The sequence below is a fragment of the Prionailurus viverrinus genome, chromosome C1 (assembly GCF_022837055.1).
Source record: "Prionailurus viverrinus isolate Anna chromosome C1, UM_Priviv_1.0, whole genome shotgun sequence".
NCBI classification, from domain to species: Eukaryota; Metazoa; Chordata; class Mammalia; order Carnivora; family Felidae; genus Prionailurus; species Prionailurus viverrinus.
Genome location: NC_062568.1, coordinates 142,756,247 through 142,777,957, shown reverse-complemented (window position 1 = coordinate 142,777,957; position 21,711 = coordinate 142,756,247). Strand labels below are relative to the sequence as shown.

At 42.6% G+C, this 21,711-nt stretch overlaps 1 protein-coding gene across 10 annotated transcripts in view; it reads right to left on the bottom strand.

The window, feature by feature from the left end:
* Positions 1 to 21,711, bottom strand: part of MCOLN2 (mucolipin TRP cation channel 2) — a 57,939-nt gene that overhangs the window by 35,119 nt on the left and 1,109 nt on the right. For 7 of the 10 annotated variants that reach the window (XR_007154901.1, XR_007154899.1, XR_007154900.1 and 4 more), the window contains exon 2: positions 3,518 to 3,677. Coding sequence is in view for 7 of the 10 variants with exons in the window: in XM_047871806.1 (XP_047727762.1) it covers positions 3,518 to 3,677 (160 nt within the window). In the remaining 3 variants the exon portion in view is untranslated. Of the gene's footprint in view, positions 1 to 3,517; positions 3,678 to 14,874; positions 15,039 to 21,563; positions 21,659 to 21,711 lie in introns of those variants that run through there. The other 3 variants (XM_047871807.1, XM_047871808.1, XM_047871803.1) reach the window with 2 other exon arrangements.

Sequence of the window (21,711 nt, the reverse complement as noted above, 5' to 3'; positions counted from 1 at the left end):
CACACACACACACACACACACACACACACAGTGTGGGGAATGGATAACTTGACCGAGAATGTGGCATACTATTTGCTGCCTTTTTAAGCTACCGCCTTATTTAAACTCCAAGCTCATCAACTCAACTTTGGGAATGAGAGAACACGAACCACTCCCATCTGGCATCAAGAACAAGAAATCTCCTCCATTCTATTATTCAGAGAACAAGCTAAGATCCACCTATGTGGCCCAGCATCAGGTTAAGGTTGGGATTTTCAAAGCGTCTCTTAGTAGAGAAGAGAAACCCTAGGGAGGAGATCATAAGTCCCAGTCCTGCTATGGCAGAACCCTACCCTCCCTATGGAGCAAGAGTAAGGAGATGACGCGATTGGTCAAATAGTTGACAGAAAAATAGCCCCACCAACTAGCCCTTAAGATTTGCTGAAACTATGATATAAGTCAGAAAAATTCTTACACATTAAGGGCAGCCTGGCAAAATTATGAATTTAAGACCTGATTGTGAAATGAGTGTAGGAGAAAATATTCTGTACCAGGTTAAAAAAAAAAAAAAGATATTGCTCTAATAATGTACAAAGAATATGGGAGGGAAAGCATAGAACAAGCAAAAGAATGTGAACATCTCTCTGAAGGTTATAAATTACTGCAGAACGCAGAATAGGAATGTCTTTAAAAAAAAAAAAAGGTTTCCTTCTCATCAACCCTGATAAAATGCCACCCATCTCATTAGACTTGAGGATGGAGTATTAAGAGACAGAAAAAGAGAAGGAAGGACAAGTGGGATTTGAAGGAAAGAAAGGTATTTGAGAAATCTGCTCCAATTAGATATCACCCAGGTAGCAAAACTTATTAGAATGATCCTCCAGCGGAGCAAGAGTTGAATCCCTCTCAACTTTGTCAGGGGAGACAGGGTACACTCACACAATAAGTAAACCATCAGTTCCCAGAAACAGTCTCCTAAAAGTGAAAGCAGTGAGATAGACAGCAAGGGGGACTAGTGTGCCAAGGAAAGCCACGTGTTGAGTGGTCAGGCAAGACTGGTGGGGGACTTCCAATGGCACCTGCAAGATGATGGAGAAAAGTCCACTCTGGATTTGGTGGAGCAAACAGGGCAGGGATGAGAATCCCTGGGTGCATCCACCTGGCTGGGATCTGGGCAGGAAACAAAAGAGGAAAGCCCATTGGAAGGGCAAGTTGAAGGAGACTGTGGAAATCTAAATTTCAAGCTACACAGTCAAGATTTTCTTCTGCAGGAAATGGGTACCACAAAAGTTTCTGAGCAGGAGAGTGACCCAATGAAGGCATTCTAAGAAGAATTCATTTGATATTAGCATTTAACAGACTGGTATGTATGTAGATAAGAAAGGGAGGTATAAGACAAAGTCTGGAAGCAGCCTGGTTAACTTGCCTGTATTCCTAGACTGCACAATGAGAACAGGACCCATGTCTGTAATAAAAACAATCTGAGAATAAGAATGCAGACTGCAGAGTCAGACCAAGGGGCTCCAATCCGACTCTACAACTTACCAACGGAATGGTCACAATCAGGTTACTTCCTCTCTTTGGCCCCATTTCCTCATCCACAAGAAGCCTGCAGTAACTGACCCCACCTCACAGGGTTGCGGTGAGGATGAAATGAGTTAACACACATAAAGCACTTGTGCCTGGCATATGGAGAAGGCTACACCACGTGTTACATCTCAGCAACAGTAACGTATTGACAGCTGTATTCCCAACAGAATACACAGCACAGGTTGTGCTTCAAACATACTTTAAATGAACAAGAGAAGAGTCTGTGCCAGAGAGAGAAGATAGTGAGTGTGGCAAAACATAAGCTGACACGGTTTTGAAGGAAGAATCCGGAGGATTTAATAGATACCAGGACAAAGAAGGTAAGTCAAAGATGGTGATGTTCTGTGCCTGGATAAGCTAGAGTTCTAGTAACATTAATAGACCAAGAAGCTGAATGGAAAGCTGGTTTGGCCAGAGAAGAAAGTGGGAAACAATTAAAATTAACCAAATGAAACAGGGGACATTATCTCTCCTCCTTCCATGTAATACTAATAATGCACCCACTTTATAGGATGCCAAAATTAAGACTTCAAGACCAAGACTTAAAATGAAAAATAATTTTAAATGGAGAAAGTCAAGCATACACATTTAACAGTGGCCCTGTATCTCAATTTTGTTGGTTTTTTTAAGCTTGTTTGTTTTAAAGCAACTTGGTTACCCTAAAACTTGATGCACTGAAAGCATGTTATACAGTGAAATACCCTCTTTATGATCACAGAATAAAGATGCAACTTCAGTTACAGCAGGAACTTCCTCTCATCTCTAAGACTATATGAAGGTATTTTTAGCAAGGTATTTATTTTCGTGTTCCAGAAATAACATCTTTTTAAAAAATATTGTTTAATTTTTAATTTCTATTTTTTAGAGAGAGAGAGCAAGTAGGGAGAGGGACAGCGGGAGAGAGAGAATCTCAAGCAAGCTGCATACTCAGCATGGATCCCACAACCCTGGGATCATGACCTGAGCGGAAATCAAGAGTCGGACACTCAGCCGACTGAGCCACCCAGGTGCCTCCAGAAATAACATCTTTATAAACATCTTTACATGGATAACAGAATGATTATTGTCAATGGAACCAAATACCCCAAATCAGTAGAGTTTCTAAAAGGGTATGCATTTTAAATGTAGTTACCTAGAGAGGCCGCCTGCCCCCCCCCCAAAAAAAAACTGGTTCCAAACCACAGTCTCAAAAACTAGATGACAACTTTGATGGCTGTAGTGATGCTGGTGATTAAGTCTCAAGGATATAAGGGCACCTGGGTGGCTCAGTTGGTTAAGCGTCTGCCTCTTGATTTCAGCTCAGGTCATGATCTCACGGTTCGTGAATTTGAGCCCTGCATCAGGCTCTGTGCTGACAGTCCAGAGCCTGCTTGGGCTTCTCTCTCTCTTTCTCAAAAATAAATAACTTAAAAAAATATGAAACTCAACAGAAGATCCCAGTGTGTAGCCTTTGTGTGCTCCTGCTAGATGGGGTGGAGGTGGGTAAGCGTTTACTTAAAGCACTTAGCTACTGATGGAAGGGAGACAGCGTTCTGATAAATCCCAACACAGAACAGTCAAAAATGCGGATTTCAAAAGTGTATTTGAATGAAGATGAGAAATTCGAAGGATACCATCACCTGGGATTGAGCAGATTTTGCCAGTCTACGTGCTTCACTCGGATACAGAACTCCACCCCCACCCCCACAGACATACAGGTCTACTATTCTATACAGATCTATGATTTATCTGTATTTGCCTCATAATCCCTTACTAAAACAAGGTCCTCATCAAAACTGAACTTCAACCTACCCTCTGCCCTCCAGAGTCAACATAATTTTACAGTTTTATGAACTTGAGTGTGGACTTTTCAGAACAAAAGTTAAGGGCGGAACACCTGAAAACTGTTTCACCTTGTGGTAAGGGGAAAAAAAAAAAAATCCCCGAACAAACTGATAATGTGAATTACCTGCGTGGTGACCATGGCTATCTTCAAAATCTGCAGTCCCAGCTTCCATGGGATCTGGTGTCGGGCTCGGTATTTTTCACAAGGGTTCATGAAATAAAACTTCAGGTCTTCCCGCAGACATTCCTCTTTCACCTCAGAATCAAGATGAGCCATTGCATTTCTGCCACACAAGACCAATTTTTAAATTAGCAGAACATCTTGTTCATCAGACAGTTTCTGAATAATGCTTTCCATTCGTGTTCTTTACCCATTCTTACAAGCAAAATTCTCTCTCCAAACAGTAACCTCCTTTTCTCTTCATTCAGAAATCTGAAAATTATTCAGGACCCTCTCTCACCTGCCTTTCCACATAGTTTTTTCATCTTGTTCAAAATAGCCATTCTCAAAAAATTTGTAAGAACAGGATTTTATTTGCAAGACTCATCAGTTCCTACCTCTCAACATATAGCATTCACCTGTCACTGGAACACTAACAAAAACTAGATGGGATATAGTTTCATGATACTCCAGGTATGAAACCACAGAAATTTAGCAAAGACTAATGGAATTATATTGCCATGAAAATAGAGAATCTTTGTCCTATAATGCTGTACTCAATGATTATGCCCCTTCTTTTGATTATATAGCAGTGAGTATAAGATTCAAAATGTAGATACCTTTAAAAAGTTAAAATAGTATCTGTTTATGCCTAGTCAATTATTTGTGTCACCTTACATTAGTAAAGTTTTCTTTTACTATTTTGAGGACAGTGGACTCAGAAATGGGCATGTGACTCAAGCTAGGCCAAAAAGAACCAATGAGTTATGGTCACAAGACTGTGATTATATCTGATGGGAGAAATGCCATCCTTCCACTAAGTCGTTGTCGAATTGGGGCGTGCAAAACAATCCACTAGAAAGTATAGAAAGTATTAGTACTTCTATTTTATTCTTTCCTTTTTTAAATGCGTTTTATACTTTAATCTTTTATTTTACATAAACTCTACACCCAACATGCAGCTCAAACTCACTACCCTGAGATCAAGAGTCATATGCTCTATTGAGCCAGCCAGGTGCCCCTATTTTATTCTTTACCTTTAAAAAAACCTGAACTCTACTAATAATTAATACAACATGGAATAACAGTGGTATATAAGGGCATATAATTTATAAATAAACATAAACACATGGAGAACATGTGCTTAACTTTTACCATTGGATACATAATCAACAAAGTTTGCAGATCATAGACTTAAAGCAAAGGCTGTGAGTCTGGAGTCTGTGAAAGCCACCTTGCCATCCTAAGAGAGCAAGTCAGAGAGTGAAGCTAACACAGAACAGACAAAAGATAGACACTAAGCCTAATGGCAATACTTGAGTTCCTTGATCCAGCTGTACCTGAAGCCATTCATCTCAAGACTTGCAATTTGAGCTAATAAATACTCTTTGGGGCTTAAGCTAGTTTAAGTTAGACTTCCGTTTCTCACAACAGGAAGTGTCTTGATGGTAAATTTAATGAATAAATTTTACTAAGTTCAGCCAATCACTCAAGGTACTCATCTCTAGGGAAGTTTCTATAATTGGGGGTCATTTGCGGGCATCTTTTCACCTGAAATATCTGAATGACCTATTTTTATACTGACTTCAGATCTACATTATCTACCCCAATTAACAAGTTTTAAAGAAGACTAAAAAGGAAAGACTATTTTAAGGCTTATATTAAGACCATTTAAGGCTTATACTCAGTTAATAATTTTCTGTTTTTAAATTGATTTTTAGACCTTCTATTTCCAGAAATAGTAGGCTAAGTTATTCATAATTCACCTGCTGGGCAGAAGGAAGGGAAAAAAAGGAAGGAAAGAAGGAAGGAAGGAAGGAAGGAAGGAAGGAAGGAAAAGAAGGAGGAAGAATGTAAGAAAGGGGAAAGGAAAAAGAAAGGAAGGGGAGGAAGAGGGACGTTAGAAAGAAAGGGAAAGAAAAAGAAAGAAGAGAGAGAAGTCCGATGCTGGATAAAATGCATATTTCTTTTGGGGAGTGCGGGAAGTTAGAGGAAGTACCTGTAAAAGACTGAAGAATTAGAAGTAGAACAATAAGTCCTAGAGATCTAACGCATGATATAGTGAATATAAACAGTAATGCTGTATTATAAACATCAAACTTGCTAACAGCCTAGATCTTCAAATTATTCCCACCACAAAAAAGAAATGATAGGGGCGCCTGGGTGGCTCAGTCAGTTAACCGTCCGACTTCGGCTCAGGTCATGATCTTGCAGTTTGTGAGTTCGAGCCCTGCGTGGGGCTCTGTGCTGACAGCTCGGAGCCTGGAGCCTGCTTCGGATTCTGTGTCTCCTCCTCTCTCTGCCCCTCCCGCACTTGTGCTCTGTCTCTCTCTGTCCCTTAAATATAAATAAATGTAAAAAAAAAAATTTTTTTTAAAGAAATGATAATTCTCTGAGGGACAGAGGAGCTAACTATTGCTATGGTGGCCATTATATTACAATATATACATGCAACAAATCAACATGCTGAACACCTGAAATTTGTACAATGATATATGTCAAATATATTTAAATTAAAAAAAACTTGTAATAAAGTTTCTAAACCTGTAAACTTGTAAAAATGGTTCTCAGAACACTTAAAAATTTTTAAGAGCAAGGAACGCCTGGTCTAGTCTTGGGGAGAACCTGGAGAAGTGCGGGCACATGTACTGAGGCTTCAGTCTGCAGCCCTGGGAAAGAGGAGTGAAGAGCCAGGATTCAAGGCCCAAAATCCATCCAAGACCTGCTAGGAGATCCTCCTCAGATGTAGACAGGGGTTCCAAAGTGCTACCACCTTATCAGAAAAATAACTAGCATTAAAACTGCCTGTCCCCAAGCTTAGAGCACTACAGAAAAAGGCCAAAGTAGTTTCAAATAAAAGGAAATTTAAGAAACGGGCCCATCCTGAGAAATGATGTCCACAACACAGCCCTTTGCGCCTCACACCTGGATGAGCCAGGGAACACCAATCCAACCTTGTTTGGTTTCAGACTGAAACTGCCCTCCGTCTCCCAGCAAACTCACCCAGACTTCTCCGGAGGTTCATCCTAGGACTCGGGCACTCTAACAAATAACTTGGAAAACACATCCATCAGCTGGGAATAAGACATAACCAAGCACATGAGGAAACCAAGCAATATGGAACAGCCTACTTAGAAACAGGGAGCAGAGGGGTGCCTGGGTGGCTCAGTCATTTGGGCATCTGACTTTGGCTCAGGTCATGATCTCAGGGTCCATGAGTCTGAGCTCCACGTCAGGCTCTGCACTGACAGCTCAGAGCCTGGAGCCTGCTTCGGATTCTGCGTCTCCCTCTCCCTCTCCCCTGCTCGTGCTCATTCTGACTCTGTGTCTCAAAAATAAATAAAAATGTTTAAAAAAGAAAGAAAGAAAGAAAAAGAAACAGGGAGCTGAAACAGAAACCAAGTATATCAGAATCAGACACGGGTTAGAAGACTCATGCTCAGCATATTGAAAGACAAGAATAGGTACAAATACCTCTAAGACCAACTTGGGGAAAACAAAAAATACTTTCAGAAATGAAGAATCAATGACCACATGAGTCTCATCTCAAAAGAATGAGGAGACCTTTTAAAATGTGTTTGCCTGCATCCATTCTAGTTACCTCGGGATTCGATCTGACCACCTTACCATGCACTGTGCTGGGAGAGCTGGGTACTCGGGACTCAAAGCTGGAGAGGATCCCCGAACTGCTGATGTTCAGTGTCCAGTAAGAGAGAAAGACTTACGAACGCGTATTCCCAGGTTATCCCATAGCTCAGTGAGTGTTGCACCATAGTGTGAAAGCACTGTGGAAATGGGCTAACTCTGGAAGAGGGGGACACAGAGCCAGAGGGAAATCCATCATAACACAGAGGGGTAAGTGCCACAGGGATGCCTGACAAAGAGCACTGAGGGAGGCATTTCCAAGAAGAAAGTGGTATCCTGACAGCTCATCCTCCACCACGAACCTTCAGACCCCTGGAACACACCAGAAGAAGTTTTCGTGGGCCTGTCTGAGCAGTGCTGAATTTAGAGTTAACCACCATTGCTTTAGCAGAACCATATTGCTAACGTATTCATCCTGATGATTCACAGTAATTTGTTTTTCATTTAATTAAACGAAAAGGGGCATCTGAAAAGTTGTGATAAACCCTCAGAAGAAGGCATGGAAACTCCTCTCCCACATACACCCCTGGCCTCTAGTGTGAAAAACACCACGCTGATGAAAGAAGACGTGGTCTTCTTGAAAACAGTGGCGTGAAACACAGGGCATTAGGTCAAATACTCGCTGAACGCCTTGTGGGCCCAGCTCTGCCAGAGACATTTTCCTGCCTTCCAAGAGATCAGTTCCATGGAAGGGAAAGAGATGAACACATAAAAGTACCATAAAATGTGTTCCCTGTTGTAAGTGAAATCTCCATTGAGCACCCCGGGAACAGAGAGAACACAGTGCCCCAATTGCTTCAAGTGGCTTCAAACAAATCTTTCAGCTGCTGGTTTCTTTGACTACCTGGCCATTAAATGTTCAAAAAATGGTAACTGACTTTAACATTATCCTAAGAAACCTTATTAAGAAAATAAGTCACAGGCAAAAAAAAAAAAAAAAAAAAAAAAAGAGAGATAACAAACATCAGAATCACTTATTGTGTTAAATTATTGATATTACTCCACCCATCCAGAAGTTTTTTGCTTACGGAGCAGTTGTAAGACTTCTAGCGATGTGAAGGGTAAAAAGAAAAATGAAAACGCTGGCATGAAGAACTTCCCCCTCAGGCATACAGAGCCATCTGGTAAAATAAAGAGTAGTAGTAGCCAAATGTAATCAACAGAGGATAGAATGATAGAAATACAGAAAAAAAAATTAATGTGCATAATAAAGTTACAGGATGAGATGGCTGTTTTTAGTAAGTCCAACTTGGGGCTCCTGGGTGGCTTAGTCAGTTGAATGTCTGACTCTTGATTTTGGCTCAGGTCGTGGTCTCACAGTTCGTGAGATCAAGCCCTGGATCCAGTTCTGTGCTGGTGGCATGGAGCCTGCTTGGGATTCTCTCTCTCTCTCTCTCTCTCTCTCTCTCTCTCTGTCCCTCCCCAGCTCGCATGGTCTGTTTCTCTCTTTCTCTCTCAAAATAAATAAATAAACTTAAAAAAAAAATAAGTCCAACTTAGGTTTAGAAACAACATCTGAAGTTTGGAAGAAAAGGTGATGATATTTTGGCTTGGAAATTCTAGAATCCCGGGGCGCCTGGGTGGCGCAGCCGGTTAAGCGTCCGACTTCAGCCAGGTCACGATCTCACTGTCCGTGAGTTCGAGCCCCGAGTCGGGCTCTGGGCTGATGGCTCAGAGCCTGGAGCCTGTTTCCGATTCTGTGTCTCCCTCTCTCTCTGCCCCTCCCCCGTTCATGCTCTGTCTCTCTCTGTCCCAAAAATAAATAAACGTTGAAAAAAAAATTAAAAAAAAAAAAAGAAATTCTAGAATCTCAAGAATAATGTAAACGTACAAGCTTTCTAAACTTTACTTTTCTGAGAGCTTTTTCTTGCACCCCTCTTCCCAATCTGTAGATCTGCCCTAGTTCCCTGTTCGGTGAAGGGTATTAAATACACACTCAGATACAAGTGGACATCCTATAACAGAAATATAAGGGTGTCAAACAAACAACCAATGCAAAGTGAAAAAGAAGGAAAACTAAAAACACAAAAGAGGCAAGACGATATCACAAGACCAAAACATCCCTGCATTTGCCACTTAATCATCCAACACCCTCCTGTGCTCAGACTGGGTGCTTGGTACCGGAAGCCTGAAGCCGCGATCACGACTGTCCAAGCAAGAGTTAAGTCAGCAGGAAAAACACTGCAAGCTCCATCACAAATGATGAAAATCAGCAACAGGTTGAGAAAAGAACAGAGAACGGGACTCATAACTCATAAGGCAATTCAGGGGACGAGAAATTGCACCATGAAATCAGTCAAGGAAGAGAAATCAGTGAAGATCGCACTCTGACCCACCAACTGTGGGTTTGTGAAAGTGAAATTGCATGAGATAAATAAGAGTAATCATGATTCATGAATTATTTATGTTTCACTAAACTATAGGAAATGCACGATCTGGATTATTTAAGCTTAATAAGTGGCACTGTTAGAGACCAAAATAGCAGAGGAAAAAAGCACCATATTGGTGAGCATAAAGACAAAATCTAGAATAGAATGGAAATTCACCCACACGATGGGCTAGAATGGAAAACTAAAGAGGACTTAGGAGAGAAAGAAGCCTGAGTCTTAGTGCTATGGGTGAGAAGTCAGAGAAGAAGCACATCAAAGCTCCCGTCTGTTATTAAGAAAACCTACTCTTCCCTCAGATGCTCAAGACTGTGTGATGTCCCCTAATTTTAAGGCTATCATGTGTCTGAGGGCAATTCCAGCTTTAACAAATCAATGACTAAGAAAGTCTATGGAAGCTTGAAGTTTTTTCAGAAAGCAAAAGAAAACAAGGTACCAGCAATTCTTAACCTCGCTGGGGTCATAACCCCGTGTGAGAACCTGTGAAGGCTCTTGGCCTTTGCCTCAGAAAAATACACACACAAAGTTCAGTGATGGTACCTTGTTCCCATTACCACGATCGGCTCAGCAAATAAGCTAACCAGCCCAGGCCGCTAGTTTTTCAGTTTGCATGACTCTTACCCTACTCAGAAAGAGGTATGAAAGACTGTTTTCTATTACAGTGGCCTCCAAAGAGGGGTGCGTGCACACAAGGGACTATTCACTGGTATGTGAGAAGAAAGGGTTAGGGCTACCAACTGTATTAACCTAGCAAAGAGAGAAGTTAAGATTTACAATTTTACACATTTTAATACTAACTGTATTAACCTAGCAAAGAGAGAAGATTTACAATTTTACACATTTTATTTTTGAGACAGAGAAAGAGAGAGAGAACAAGTCAGGGAGGGGCAGAGAGAGAGAGAAAGGGGATCAGAGGATCCAAAGCGGGCTCTGTACTGACAGCACAGAGCCCTATATGGGGCTCGAACTCACAAACTGTGAGATCATGACCTGAGCCAAAGTCGGACGCTTAACCGACTGAACCACCCAGGCACCACTAAATTTATGAGTTTTATCATATGGATTATTATGTATCATACCCAAGCTGCCCTCACTTGGCCAGAATGCCTGTGTTTCACGTAGGTATGCAAGGCAACCTGGGGGCGGGGGGGGGGCGGGGAGAAAGCAAGATCCCAAAGTAGGGGGTTGATGTTGGTGGCCTCACTGGTTTTCAGCATATTCCTACCACTTAAGGTTTAGGTGAGCCCATTTAAGCATTTTTGGAGTATATTATCCAGTTTAGTCAACCCTCACAAGGTGGGCAAGAGACATAAAGATTCTTACAAAAAAAATGAGACTCACTGGAACCAATGAGGGCCTACATTAGCATCAAGAAAATGAAGACACAAATACTCTCTTAATATAAACTTTGTTTTCCATGAGTTCAAAAAAGATGAAAGGGGGCCTAGGTGGCTTAGTCAGTTAAGCGTCCGACTTCAGCCCAGGTCATGATCTCAGGGATCTCACGGTTCACGAGCCCCGCGTCAGGCTCTGTGCTGACAGCCCAGAGCTGAGAGTCTGCTTTGGATTCTGTGTCTCCCTCTCTCTCTGCCCTTCCCCCATTTGCACGCTCTCTCAAAAACAAATAAACATTAAAAAATTTTTTCAAAAACAAATATGATCTGAAAAGAAGTTGGAAAAAAGAAACAGATTTATCAAGAAAACTATTCAAAATATCGGCCAAAGCTACTATTGTTAAATGTATGTGTTATACCCCAAGTTATTAGGTAATGACACTATGAAGTCATAATGATGTAAAGCACTGCATTTAGCATTTATTTTAATATCCTATCTCACCCTTTAAAATGTTTGTTTTACCTGTTTTATAGAATATGGTTCTACAAACAATATACAAACATACATTCAGAGAGGGGGGATGTTCTTTTAACTGATGGGGGAAATTGTCAAAAATATTTGGGGGGGTGCCTGGGTGGCTCCATGGGTTAAGCGTCTGACTTCGACTCAAGTCATGATCTCCCAGTTCGTGAGTTCGAGCCCCGCGTCTGGCTCCGTGCTGACAGCTCAGAGCCTGGAGCCTATTTCAGATTCTGTGTCTCCCTCTCTCTCTGCCCCTCCCCTGCTCATGCTCTGTCTCCCTCTGTCTCAAAAATAAATAAACATTAAAAAAAAAATATTTGGCTGGGGCGCCTGGGTGGCGCAGTCGGTTAAGCGTCCGACTTCAGCCAGGTCACAATCTCGCGGTCCGTGAGTTCGAGCCCCGCGTCAGGCTCTGGGCTGATGGCTCAGAGCCTGGAGCCTGTTTCTGATTCTGTGTCTCCCTCTCTCTCTGCCCCTCCCCCGTTCATGCTCTGTCTCTCTCTGTCCCAAAAATAAATAAACGTTGAAAAAAAAAAAAAAAATATTTGGGACTACTTCTCCAGTGTTTCAGAGCTCCAACCACACCACCACCATACATGTGGATGTTCTTGTGTTACCACTGCTGATATTACAAACTCCTTAGCTTGGGAGAAATTGGTGTTTGTTCCCCAAGATCCTGACAGACATCCCTGTTGAGGTATCTTGTTTTGATGCAGTGGCACTAGAACAGAATTGTTTTCCTAATTCACAATGATCTCTTACTAGTCATACAGGATGGGACCGCAGAAGCAGGTGAACCACTTCCCAAATCTATGCCTCCTGTACCCTTAGCACAGGGAACAGTAAGTACCACCAGGAACCTACATCTATATAGCTCTGCATTGTCTGGTCCCACCTACCTCCCGAATGTCATCTTTCCCTCGCCAAACTTAATCATCTACATAATTTTATTTTATTGTTTTAATGTTTATTTATTTTTGAGAAAGAGAGAGTGTGAGCAGGAGAAGGGCAGAGAAAGAGGGAGACCGAATCTGAAGCAGGCTCCAGGCTCTGAGCTGTCAGCACAGAGCCCAACGCGGGGCTCCAGCTCACCAAAGGTGAGATCATGATGCCAAGTTGTTTGTTAGATGCAAAGGTTTGATAGACTCAAGTTAAACAGTTTTGCCTGGAATATATCATAGATGACATCGTATACTTCATACGACCTCCCATCCAGAGATACAATATCAGATTGATGCACAGGGTGGGCTTTTTAAAATATAAACTGTATCATGTCAATATTGCCTAAATCCCACTTATGGCTTCCTTTGCATTTATTGTATAATATGAAGTCGGACGCTTAACTGACTGAGCCACCCAGGCACCCCTCTTCTACATAATTTTAAAGGAACTATGTAACACCCCCCCCCCGATTTCTGCTCCTTAGAGGCAAATTCTTTTCTCTGTTTCTTTTCAGTTATTTACTTTAATATTTCTAAATAATGCTGCCCCACTATTTATTTCTCTTTTATATATTATCAATCTACATCCTCCCATGGAAAAGATGATTTTAGCTCTTATTATCTGTCCCCCACCCACCAGCAAGCATACACCTGTCCCCTCCCCGCTCATCATCTCAATAAAATTTTAATAAAACTTTTGGATACTCAAAATTTATGAAGTGAATATGCATATGTGTTTCACAGTTGAGCCACTAGTACACTGTGATTTTATATTCCTCCTTGTAAGAAAAAGCTTTTGGAGTTAATTGCCCCTTTTCCCCATTTGCTCAGTTTTCAACAGACCAGCTGGGATTCCATCACCAAACTCTGGCTGAATCTGCCAGCTCCCTTCAAGATAATCAAATAAGTTGGGCAACTCATCAAATTCTTTCTTCTCCCAGTTCTTTCTTCTCATCGTTCCTGGAGCCTCATCCTCCTGCTCCAACCTACACTGGTTGCTTCCTAATTCCTGTTCAGGGCCATCAACTTGGAAATTCCCCTCACCTCCTTCCCAAATTGGAATCCACATTTCCTGGAATTCCTTTGCTCCCTCATTTTTATGGAGAGTATCCATCAGTCCCATCCTGTGAAAGGAAGCCCAGAAGGTAAATTTTGAGACCTCCTTTGACAGACACTGCTAATTGCCTACCTGGTATCCAGTCTTCCCTTTTTCCTGAGTTTGTTGAGGGTTGGGAATGTATTAAGACCCAAGAATAGACTACTTCAATATCAGAGCTAGAGAAGAACTTAGGGCCACTGTTTGCAAACTCAGCTACACACTGAGTCACCTGGGGCACCTGAAGAACACTGAAGCCCAGCCTCCATCCACAGAGATTCTGGCCTAATTGGCGTGGGTGCGGCCCAGGCACTGGGGCTTTTAAAAAGCTCCCCAGGTTATTCAAATGTGCACCCAGTTGGAAATCCTCTACCTTGCGGATGATCTGTTCCCATCTCCTTATTTTATGAATGAGGCAATTAAGGTGCCCTCAGGTTGCAACCTGCCCCCAAAAGAATCCAATTTACTGACCCCCCCCTGTCCAGTGTTCCTTCTTGATCCCTGAATTAAATATTTCTTAAGGAGTAATCGCCTGGGTGGCTCAGTCGGTTGAGCATCTGACTTCAGCTCAGGTCATGATCTCATGGTTCATGGGTTCGAGCCCCACATCTGGCTCTGTGCTGGCAGTGAGGAGCCCGCTTGGGATCCTGTCTTCCTCTCTCTCTCTGCCCCTCCCTCCCCACAACAAATAAATGAAACATTTTTAAATAAAAGGAGTAACGGCCTGGAAGATAGGAATGAAGGGGAAAAAAATGTCATGTTCAAATAAACTAGTATTTCAAACACAATTTCTCTTATTTAGAAATGTGTGATAATTTGGCCGACAACAGAATCCTAGTCCATAAATTCGGGAGACTTCTAAATGGTCATGTTATTAAAATGAGAAGGTGGGGCGCCTGGGTGGCTCAGTCGGTTGGGCGGCCGACTTCGGCTCAGGTCATGATCATGATCTCGCGGTCCGTGAGTTCGAGCCCCGCGTCGGGCTCTGGGCTGATGGCTCAGAGCCTGGAGCCTGTTTCCGATTCTGTGTCTCCCTCTCTCTCTGCCCCTCCCCCTTTCATGCTCTGTCTCTCTCTGTCCCAAAAATAAATAAACGTTGAAAAAAAAATTAAAAAAAATAAAAAAATAAAATGAGAAGGAAAAAACAAGTAAAGCTATCTGATGGGATGAATCCAACATTTCTTTTCCTCAGGGTCTTCAGACTCTTTAGAGCAAACCCTTAGTTTCTATTTGTTCTACCCCAGTGAACCCTCTCCGGCTGCAGGTGCCAATGGTCACTTCTCAGGCTGCAGCTTAGTGGCTGGGCCGCCTTTGATACCGCTGACCAGTACAACCCCGGGGCAACCTCTTCCCTCTGCTTCTAGGACATCCCACTCCCCTGGTTCTTCTGCCTACCTCACTGGGCATCTCTCAGCCTCCTTTGCTGGCTCCTCTTCCATCGGACTTCGGGTGCCAGAGAGCCTCAGGACACAGTCCAGGGCGTTTCTATCCTCTGTCCTCCTTTCTCGAGACCCAGTCCTGTGGCTTTAAATACTACCCACATGATGTGGACTTTCACATCTGCAACTCCAGCAAATCTCTCTTTTGAACAGACTCCCTTATCCAACCTCTTCCTTGAAACTCCACCCACGCGTCTAATAGATTTCTCACACCAACCCCCACCCCCTTCTCCACCCATCTGCTCAGCACAGTGATTACACACATTTATCCAGATGCTTCAGCCATAACCACTCCCCCTATCAGTGATTTTCCACCTTGGCTGCACACTAGAAGCATTTGGGGGCAATTATTTATTTAAAAATTTTTAATGTTTGTTTATTACTGAGAGAAAGAGAGCATGAACAGGGGAGGGGCAGAAAAAGAGAGGGAGACAGAATCCGAGGCAGGGTCCAGGCTCCGAGTTGTCAGCACAGAGCCTGATATGGGGCTCGAACCCATGAACCGTGAGATCATGACCTGAGCCAAAGTCCAATGCTTAACTGACTAAGCCCAGGTGCCCCCATCTGGGGACTTTTAAAAGGTTTCAGCGCCTTGCTTCCAGCCCCTAGATACTTGGATCTAATTGGGGCCCAGTTATGAGCTAAGTATCAAGATTTGTGATAAGCTTTCCAGGTAATTCTAATGTGTAGTAAAATATAGGAACTTTGCTCCAGAGCCATAATTTGACTTCTCCTTTTCCTCAATCCACACATCCAATTGATCAAGTCTTCCTTCAAAGCATATCCTGGGTTGGTCCCACCTCTCTCTATCCACTGCAGCCTTCCTGGTCCAAGTTCTGTCATCTCTCTGACAACAACAACAGCCTCCCACTTTTCCACATGGTAGCCAGAGGTGATGGTTTTTTTTTAATTTATTTTTATTTTTTATTTTTATTTAATTTTTGTATTTTAGAGAAAGAGAATGAGAACGGGGGAGGGGCAAAGGGAGAAAGAGAATCTCAAGCAGGCTCCAAGCTCAGCACAGAGCCGGATGTGGGGCTCCATCCTGTGACTCTGGGGTCATGACCTGAGCTGAAATCAAGAGTTCCACGCTCAGCTGACTGAGCCACCCAGGCACCCCTGGGGGGTAATGCTAAAAGCACAAGTCAGATATCATTGCCCTGCTTAAAACTCCATAGTGGCTTCCCCCTGCTCTCAAACTAAAATCCAACCCTCCTATCATTGCCTAAAAGTCTCCTGCCCCCTCCTTCCCATACCCACTCTCCCCCACATCCTCTTTCCTGGCTCTGAAACAGTCCCTGATCTGGCCATTTGCATCTGCTGTTTCACCTGTCTTACTGATGCCCCCAACTCTCTGTACGTCTGGCTCCTTCTCATCCTTCCCTACTGCCTGTCTCAGCACTTAATTTCCTTTATGATTGAGATCACATTCTTTATTGGTCTTCTCTACAAGAGAACTTCTTGAAGGCCAGGTCTTGGTGATCGCTACATCCCCCAGCATACGGCAGAGCACCTAACACATAACAGGTGTTCGATGACTAATTTTTAGGAAAAAGAAATGGGCCAATGAATGAGACAACAACCTTGACTATATGAACGTTGTGTTGGCCAGTATCTGTTAAGATGAAATAATAATAATGACAACAGCAACAAACATAATAAAAACAATATAACAACAATGATATAGAACCTAAAACACTGATAGGAAATTTTGAATTAAAATTATACTGAAAAGGCTTGCTCGGCCAAGACACGTGAGAGTGTTTTAGGTAATTTAGTTGCCTGGTTTGCTGAGAGAAACCCTATTTTGTTTCAGTTAATATTCCTGAAGTCTTTCCAAAGAATCAACTTTTCAGTGACTTGTTATCATGAAAACTTGGAATCCACTGGGGAGAGAGAAAATGAGAATCCTCCTGGAATCCAAGTGCAAAAGTAAAACTTAGACACATTTAAAAAATAAAATCGGTCGAAGCCTAAGAGAGAATTTTTTAAAATATGATTTGACATACTTTTCTAAGGATGACACAAGCCAATGTCAGAAGCCAATGAAAAAGACTGACAGATCTTTTTTTTTTTTTTTTTTTTTTAAATTTTTTTTTCAACGTTTATTTATTTTTGGGACAGAGAGAGACAGAGCATGAACGGGGGAGGGGCAGAGAGAGAGGGAGACACAGAATCGGAAACAGGCTCCAGGCTCTGAGCCATCAGCCCAGAGCCCGACGCGGGGCTCGAACTCACGGGCCGCGAGATCGTGACCTGGTTGAAGTCGGACGCTTAACCAACTGCGCCACCCAGGCGCCCCAAAGACTGACAGATCTTAACACAAACATTTAAGATTTTGAAACGTTAAAAGACAGAACGGGGGAAAAGTCTGCAATCTATTGAAACAGCCAGAAGTTTATGACCTATTATCTGTAGACAGCTCCAAGTTATGAGAAGAAAAAAAGACAACCTAGTGTAATAACAGGCCAAGGATCTGAACAGGACAGTGAAAATTGAACAGCAACGAAAATGTACTAACAGCCAGACTGGTGAAAATCTATCTTAAGTTTCATTTACCAAAACTGAGAACAAGACTGTATTGATAGAAATGTACATTTTTGAAGGGCACTCAGGCTCGGTATCCAGAAGAGTATCTGTGATCTAGGAATCAAACCTCTGTGGATTTGCACAACAAATGCTGAAAACGGAGTGAACTTCAAAATGAGTTTTCAAAGGGGGTATGAGTTTTTTAGAACAAGTGCCGGTCAAAAAGATGACTACAAAAATGTTCACTGTAACCCTACTGGCAACATTGTATTGACCTAAAGATGTCTATGCATATTGTTAATTCTTTTAAGTTACGAAATAAATATATTGAGACTCCATTTTTCAAGTCCAGAAGTGCATAAACCAGAAAGGAAAAAAAAAAAATCTTGGCACTCTTTTGCAGTAGTGTCACATATAATCTCAAATTTCTTCTTTAAGTCCTCCATATTTTCTTGATTTTTGGTGATTAACATATGGATTCTTGAGTTATCATGAGTTAAAACAAGTTATGTAAAAAAGGAATCTAATAATACATGCCAGGTAATCCAGTATTTCTCTGCCTGATGTTTGTGTGGGAGATAGAAAGTGGGGAAGTCAGGCAGAGACTAAATTTCACTGTGTTTACAGCAATGACCATGCTGGCCCAGGGAGTGAATGTCACAGGGCAACCTGGCAGATGGAAGGCTTCAGAAAAATCCCAACAATATACATCCGTTTTTTTTTTCTTCCACTCCAATTCCTATAATGAACTGATTTTCTCATGATTTGTGCTGAGAGAGAGAGAGGGAGGCAGAGGAATAGATCCAGATAGCTGATGCTGTGGGACTTCCAATAAAAGGAAGTCAAGGAGGAAAGAAAGGAGAGAGAGAGAGAGAGAGAGAGAGAGAGAGAGAGAGAGAGAAGAAAGAAAAAGAAAGGAGGGAGGAAAGGAAGGAGGGGAAAAAGAGAGAAACTCTGGTTACCGTGTAAGCATAGCTCTCAGGACATAAATGACATGGTCATTCTAATCCTGAGAAGCACTGGAGAAGAAAAACTGTAGGGCTTTTCATTTCCCACTGGAGCCACTCATAAAAAATGTGCATGCTACAACTTTCAGGAATTTCCCTAAAGACGACCGGCCATGCCACCCAGTTCCTATAAAATCCCCTCTCATCACCACTTCGCTGCCTCTGGCCAGCAAGAAAGCAGAAGTAGGGCTGCACATTTTAAAAGTGCTGGTTCCGAACAAGTCACGCCCCCTTTGAAAATCCTGACCAATCAGCTCTCTAGGTCAGAGATAAGTAAAGCAAAACTCCATTTCTCAGCAATACAGGCTTCCAAAAGCACTTACAGCTGGAGAAGATGAGAGGAATCACGGCAGCCTTCACATTTGGCTTTCTCTAACATTTCAACAAAATCCCCATTTAACGGGGTCATGCTAATGACTCTCCCAAAGGAAAGGGAAAATTAAAAGCCATAAAGCCATAAGTAACCACTTTCTCCTCAAACCACTGAATCACTTTACCTTATTCTTAGACAAGCCCACCTCAGTGTCAGCTGGGGAATCTCTAGGTTCACCCTATCTGTGACAATTCCCTCTAGCTGCTCTAGGTGATATAATTTTTTAAAGCCCACCATTTAAATTATGGGCCTTCTGGAATTATAGCAAGGACAATTTTTCAGAACCTTTGGCTTCACTAGTCACCAATTATTGCCTGACAGATGTATTCAAGGAGAGATAACAGAAGACAACCTTCAAAGGAGAAGGAAACCATCCCCCTATTGAGGGGACAGGAATATTGGCAACCTCCCACCCCCGCCTCCAAAGCTGTCTTGTCACACCAGGGAAAAAGAGGCAGGGGCCTAAGGTCAAACACAGTAGAAAGCTCAGCTAGAGGTCATCTAAGGAAAATGGGACCCCCCCCACCCCCCCGCGCAACACCCCGCCATGATTGCCAAAGCAAACAAGTAAACAAACCAAAACCTGGCTTTAAACATTTGATCCTGAAAAGAATATTACAGTTTGAGTAAAAAAGAATGAAGTCTGGAAATAAAATTTTTCTCTATGAAGCCCATAATCATGATGTAAGAGCTCACTGAAGGGTGATCTCATTCTTCAGAACTCACATGTGGAACCTAGACTCCTGGCTGTGGCTAAGAACAGCCCAACCTCGGCTAGAGAGATCCCACTTTTATCTTTCATGGCCAAAAGGGTTTTCTTTGGCTGCTAATTTTACTTTGAAAACTGTAGCCACAAGAAGTCACCTGTTTTTCTACTAAGTTTTAAGAACTGTCTAATCCTGGGTTTCACTTCACATCAGTGAAGAGACCGAGCCTGAAGAGATTAGCTTGTGAATATGATCACTGCTGACTTTGAGTTCTCTATTCTCTGCCATTCTGTTCAAAATTTGTCTCCATTACTCTTCCTCCTTGCTTCATTATGAGTTCTTATACTTATTACTCTGTTGTTAAAAACAACACTTTTTAAATTTTTGTAATGTTTATTTTTGAGAGAGAGAGAGAGAGAGAGAGAGAGAGAGAAACAGAGCATGAGTGGGGGGAGGGGCAGAGAGAGAGGGAGACACAGAATCCGAAGCAGGATCCAAGTTCTGAGCTGTCAGCCCAGAGCCTGACACAGGGCTTGAACTCACGAACCGTGAGATCATGACCTGAGCCGAAGTTGGATGCTCAACCAAGTGAGCCACCCAGGCACTCCAGAAACAACACTTTGAATATGCTCTTCCTTGGGAGAAAAGAACATGGCCTCCTAAAACACTGCAGGATTTACCGATTTTTAAGTGTAGGAGATTAAATCAAATTGGCACCATTATGTTGACCCCTGCATGGCAACGCTCAGGAGAAGAGTGGGAAATGTATCTGGTTTTTTTTTTCTTTTAATATTAAATACAATTTATTGTCAAATCTGTTTCCATACAACACCCAGCGGTCATCCCAACGGGTGCCCTCCTCAATGTCTGTTTTTAAAGCGTCCAGGCCACAGCCCTGGTTTAAGGAAGGTTTGCTAAAGGAGAAGGGCAAGTTTCTGGTAGTGGGAGCTTATTTGACGCAATGTGAAGTATGAAGAGGAAGATGAGCTAAAATCTTGAGACTGTTGACTCAAACGGAAGAAGCTACTGGATTCCCCCTAGCTTGGGCTGTTTGGTTAGCACATCACAGAGGTGGTGAACATCTCTCAAAAGTGTGAAGCCCACGTCCCACCTCTGCAGAGAACAATGCAGCCGGTCCCTTGAACATCAAACATCCGAATTCATATCTTGACAGCTAGACCACCTTTCCCGTGCCCTCTCTCGATGACCCCTTCTTCCATTCTCAGTTTACAATGACACAAGCCTCTGTTTCCCACTGGTCCTGCACAACCAGGATATACAGATTTCAAATGTAAATCCCTTCGAAAGCTATTTGTGTGCACGGCCAAGTGTGTGTCCTGTAGTGTAAGAATGGGAGCCTCTGGAGATACTCCCTGGATATGATACAAATGGTTAAGCTGTGAAGGAAACGTGCTAAGAAAAATACCGGACTAAAGACTTAAAACAAACAACAACAACACAGATTATATACATCACACCCACCATAAGCACAAGCCTGTGTATCAGTCCACGCAGAAGACAGTAAGGAAACCTGGAGTCCGTGTGCTCCCCACCTTTTAGGACAGGGCTTTTAGAGCTAAGGCAGTGGAAGAAATGTATCACTTCTGCCCATCTGTCCCATTAAAAATCGACATTTAAGAGAGATGGTCATTTTGGTGTAACATTTGCATGTATCCAGTCGTCAAAGTTGTACCACAGTTATGTCCTCTAATTCAAACCTAGCCTTTCAAAGGTCTTAAAAAACATATATGTATGTATATATATATACACACACACATATACACATACACACACACACACACACACACACACCACGCTTGCTTGGAATTGAAGTCATCTGGACAGCCACCAGAGATCAAGTAAATTCTCTTAAAGTCTGGCTTTCCTTGCTAGCATAAGTCCGCTTGTAATACTGAGAACGCCATGCAAGAAACGCAGGAGAGTCTCTCCACTATTTCGAGAAAATGTAAAGGCCACCACTGGATTTGTTTTGTGAGCAGAGGGGGAGCCAAGGCCTGCTGGTACTCACCCCCAGGGCTCGGGCTCAGCCAGGCAGCTGGGTGGTGGCGGCTTTGACCACGGAGGCGGGGCCCCTCGGCAGCGCCATCCGGCTGAACTGTGCTCCTTTTCATAAAGGTAGAGGAATTGGGGTTAACCACACTGTAACCCTCCCACCT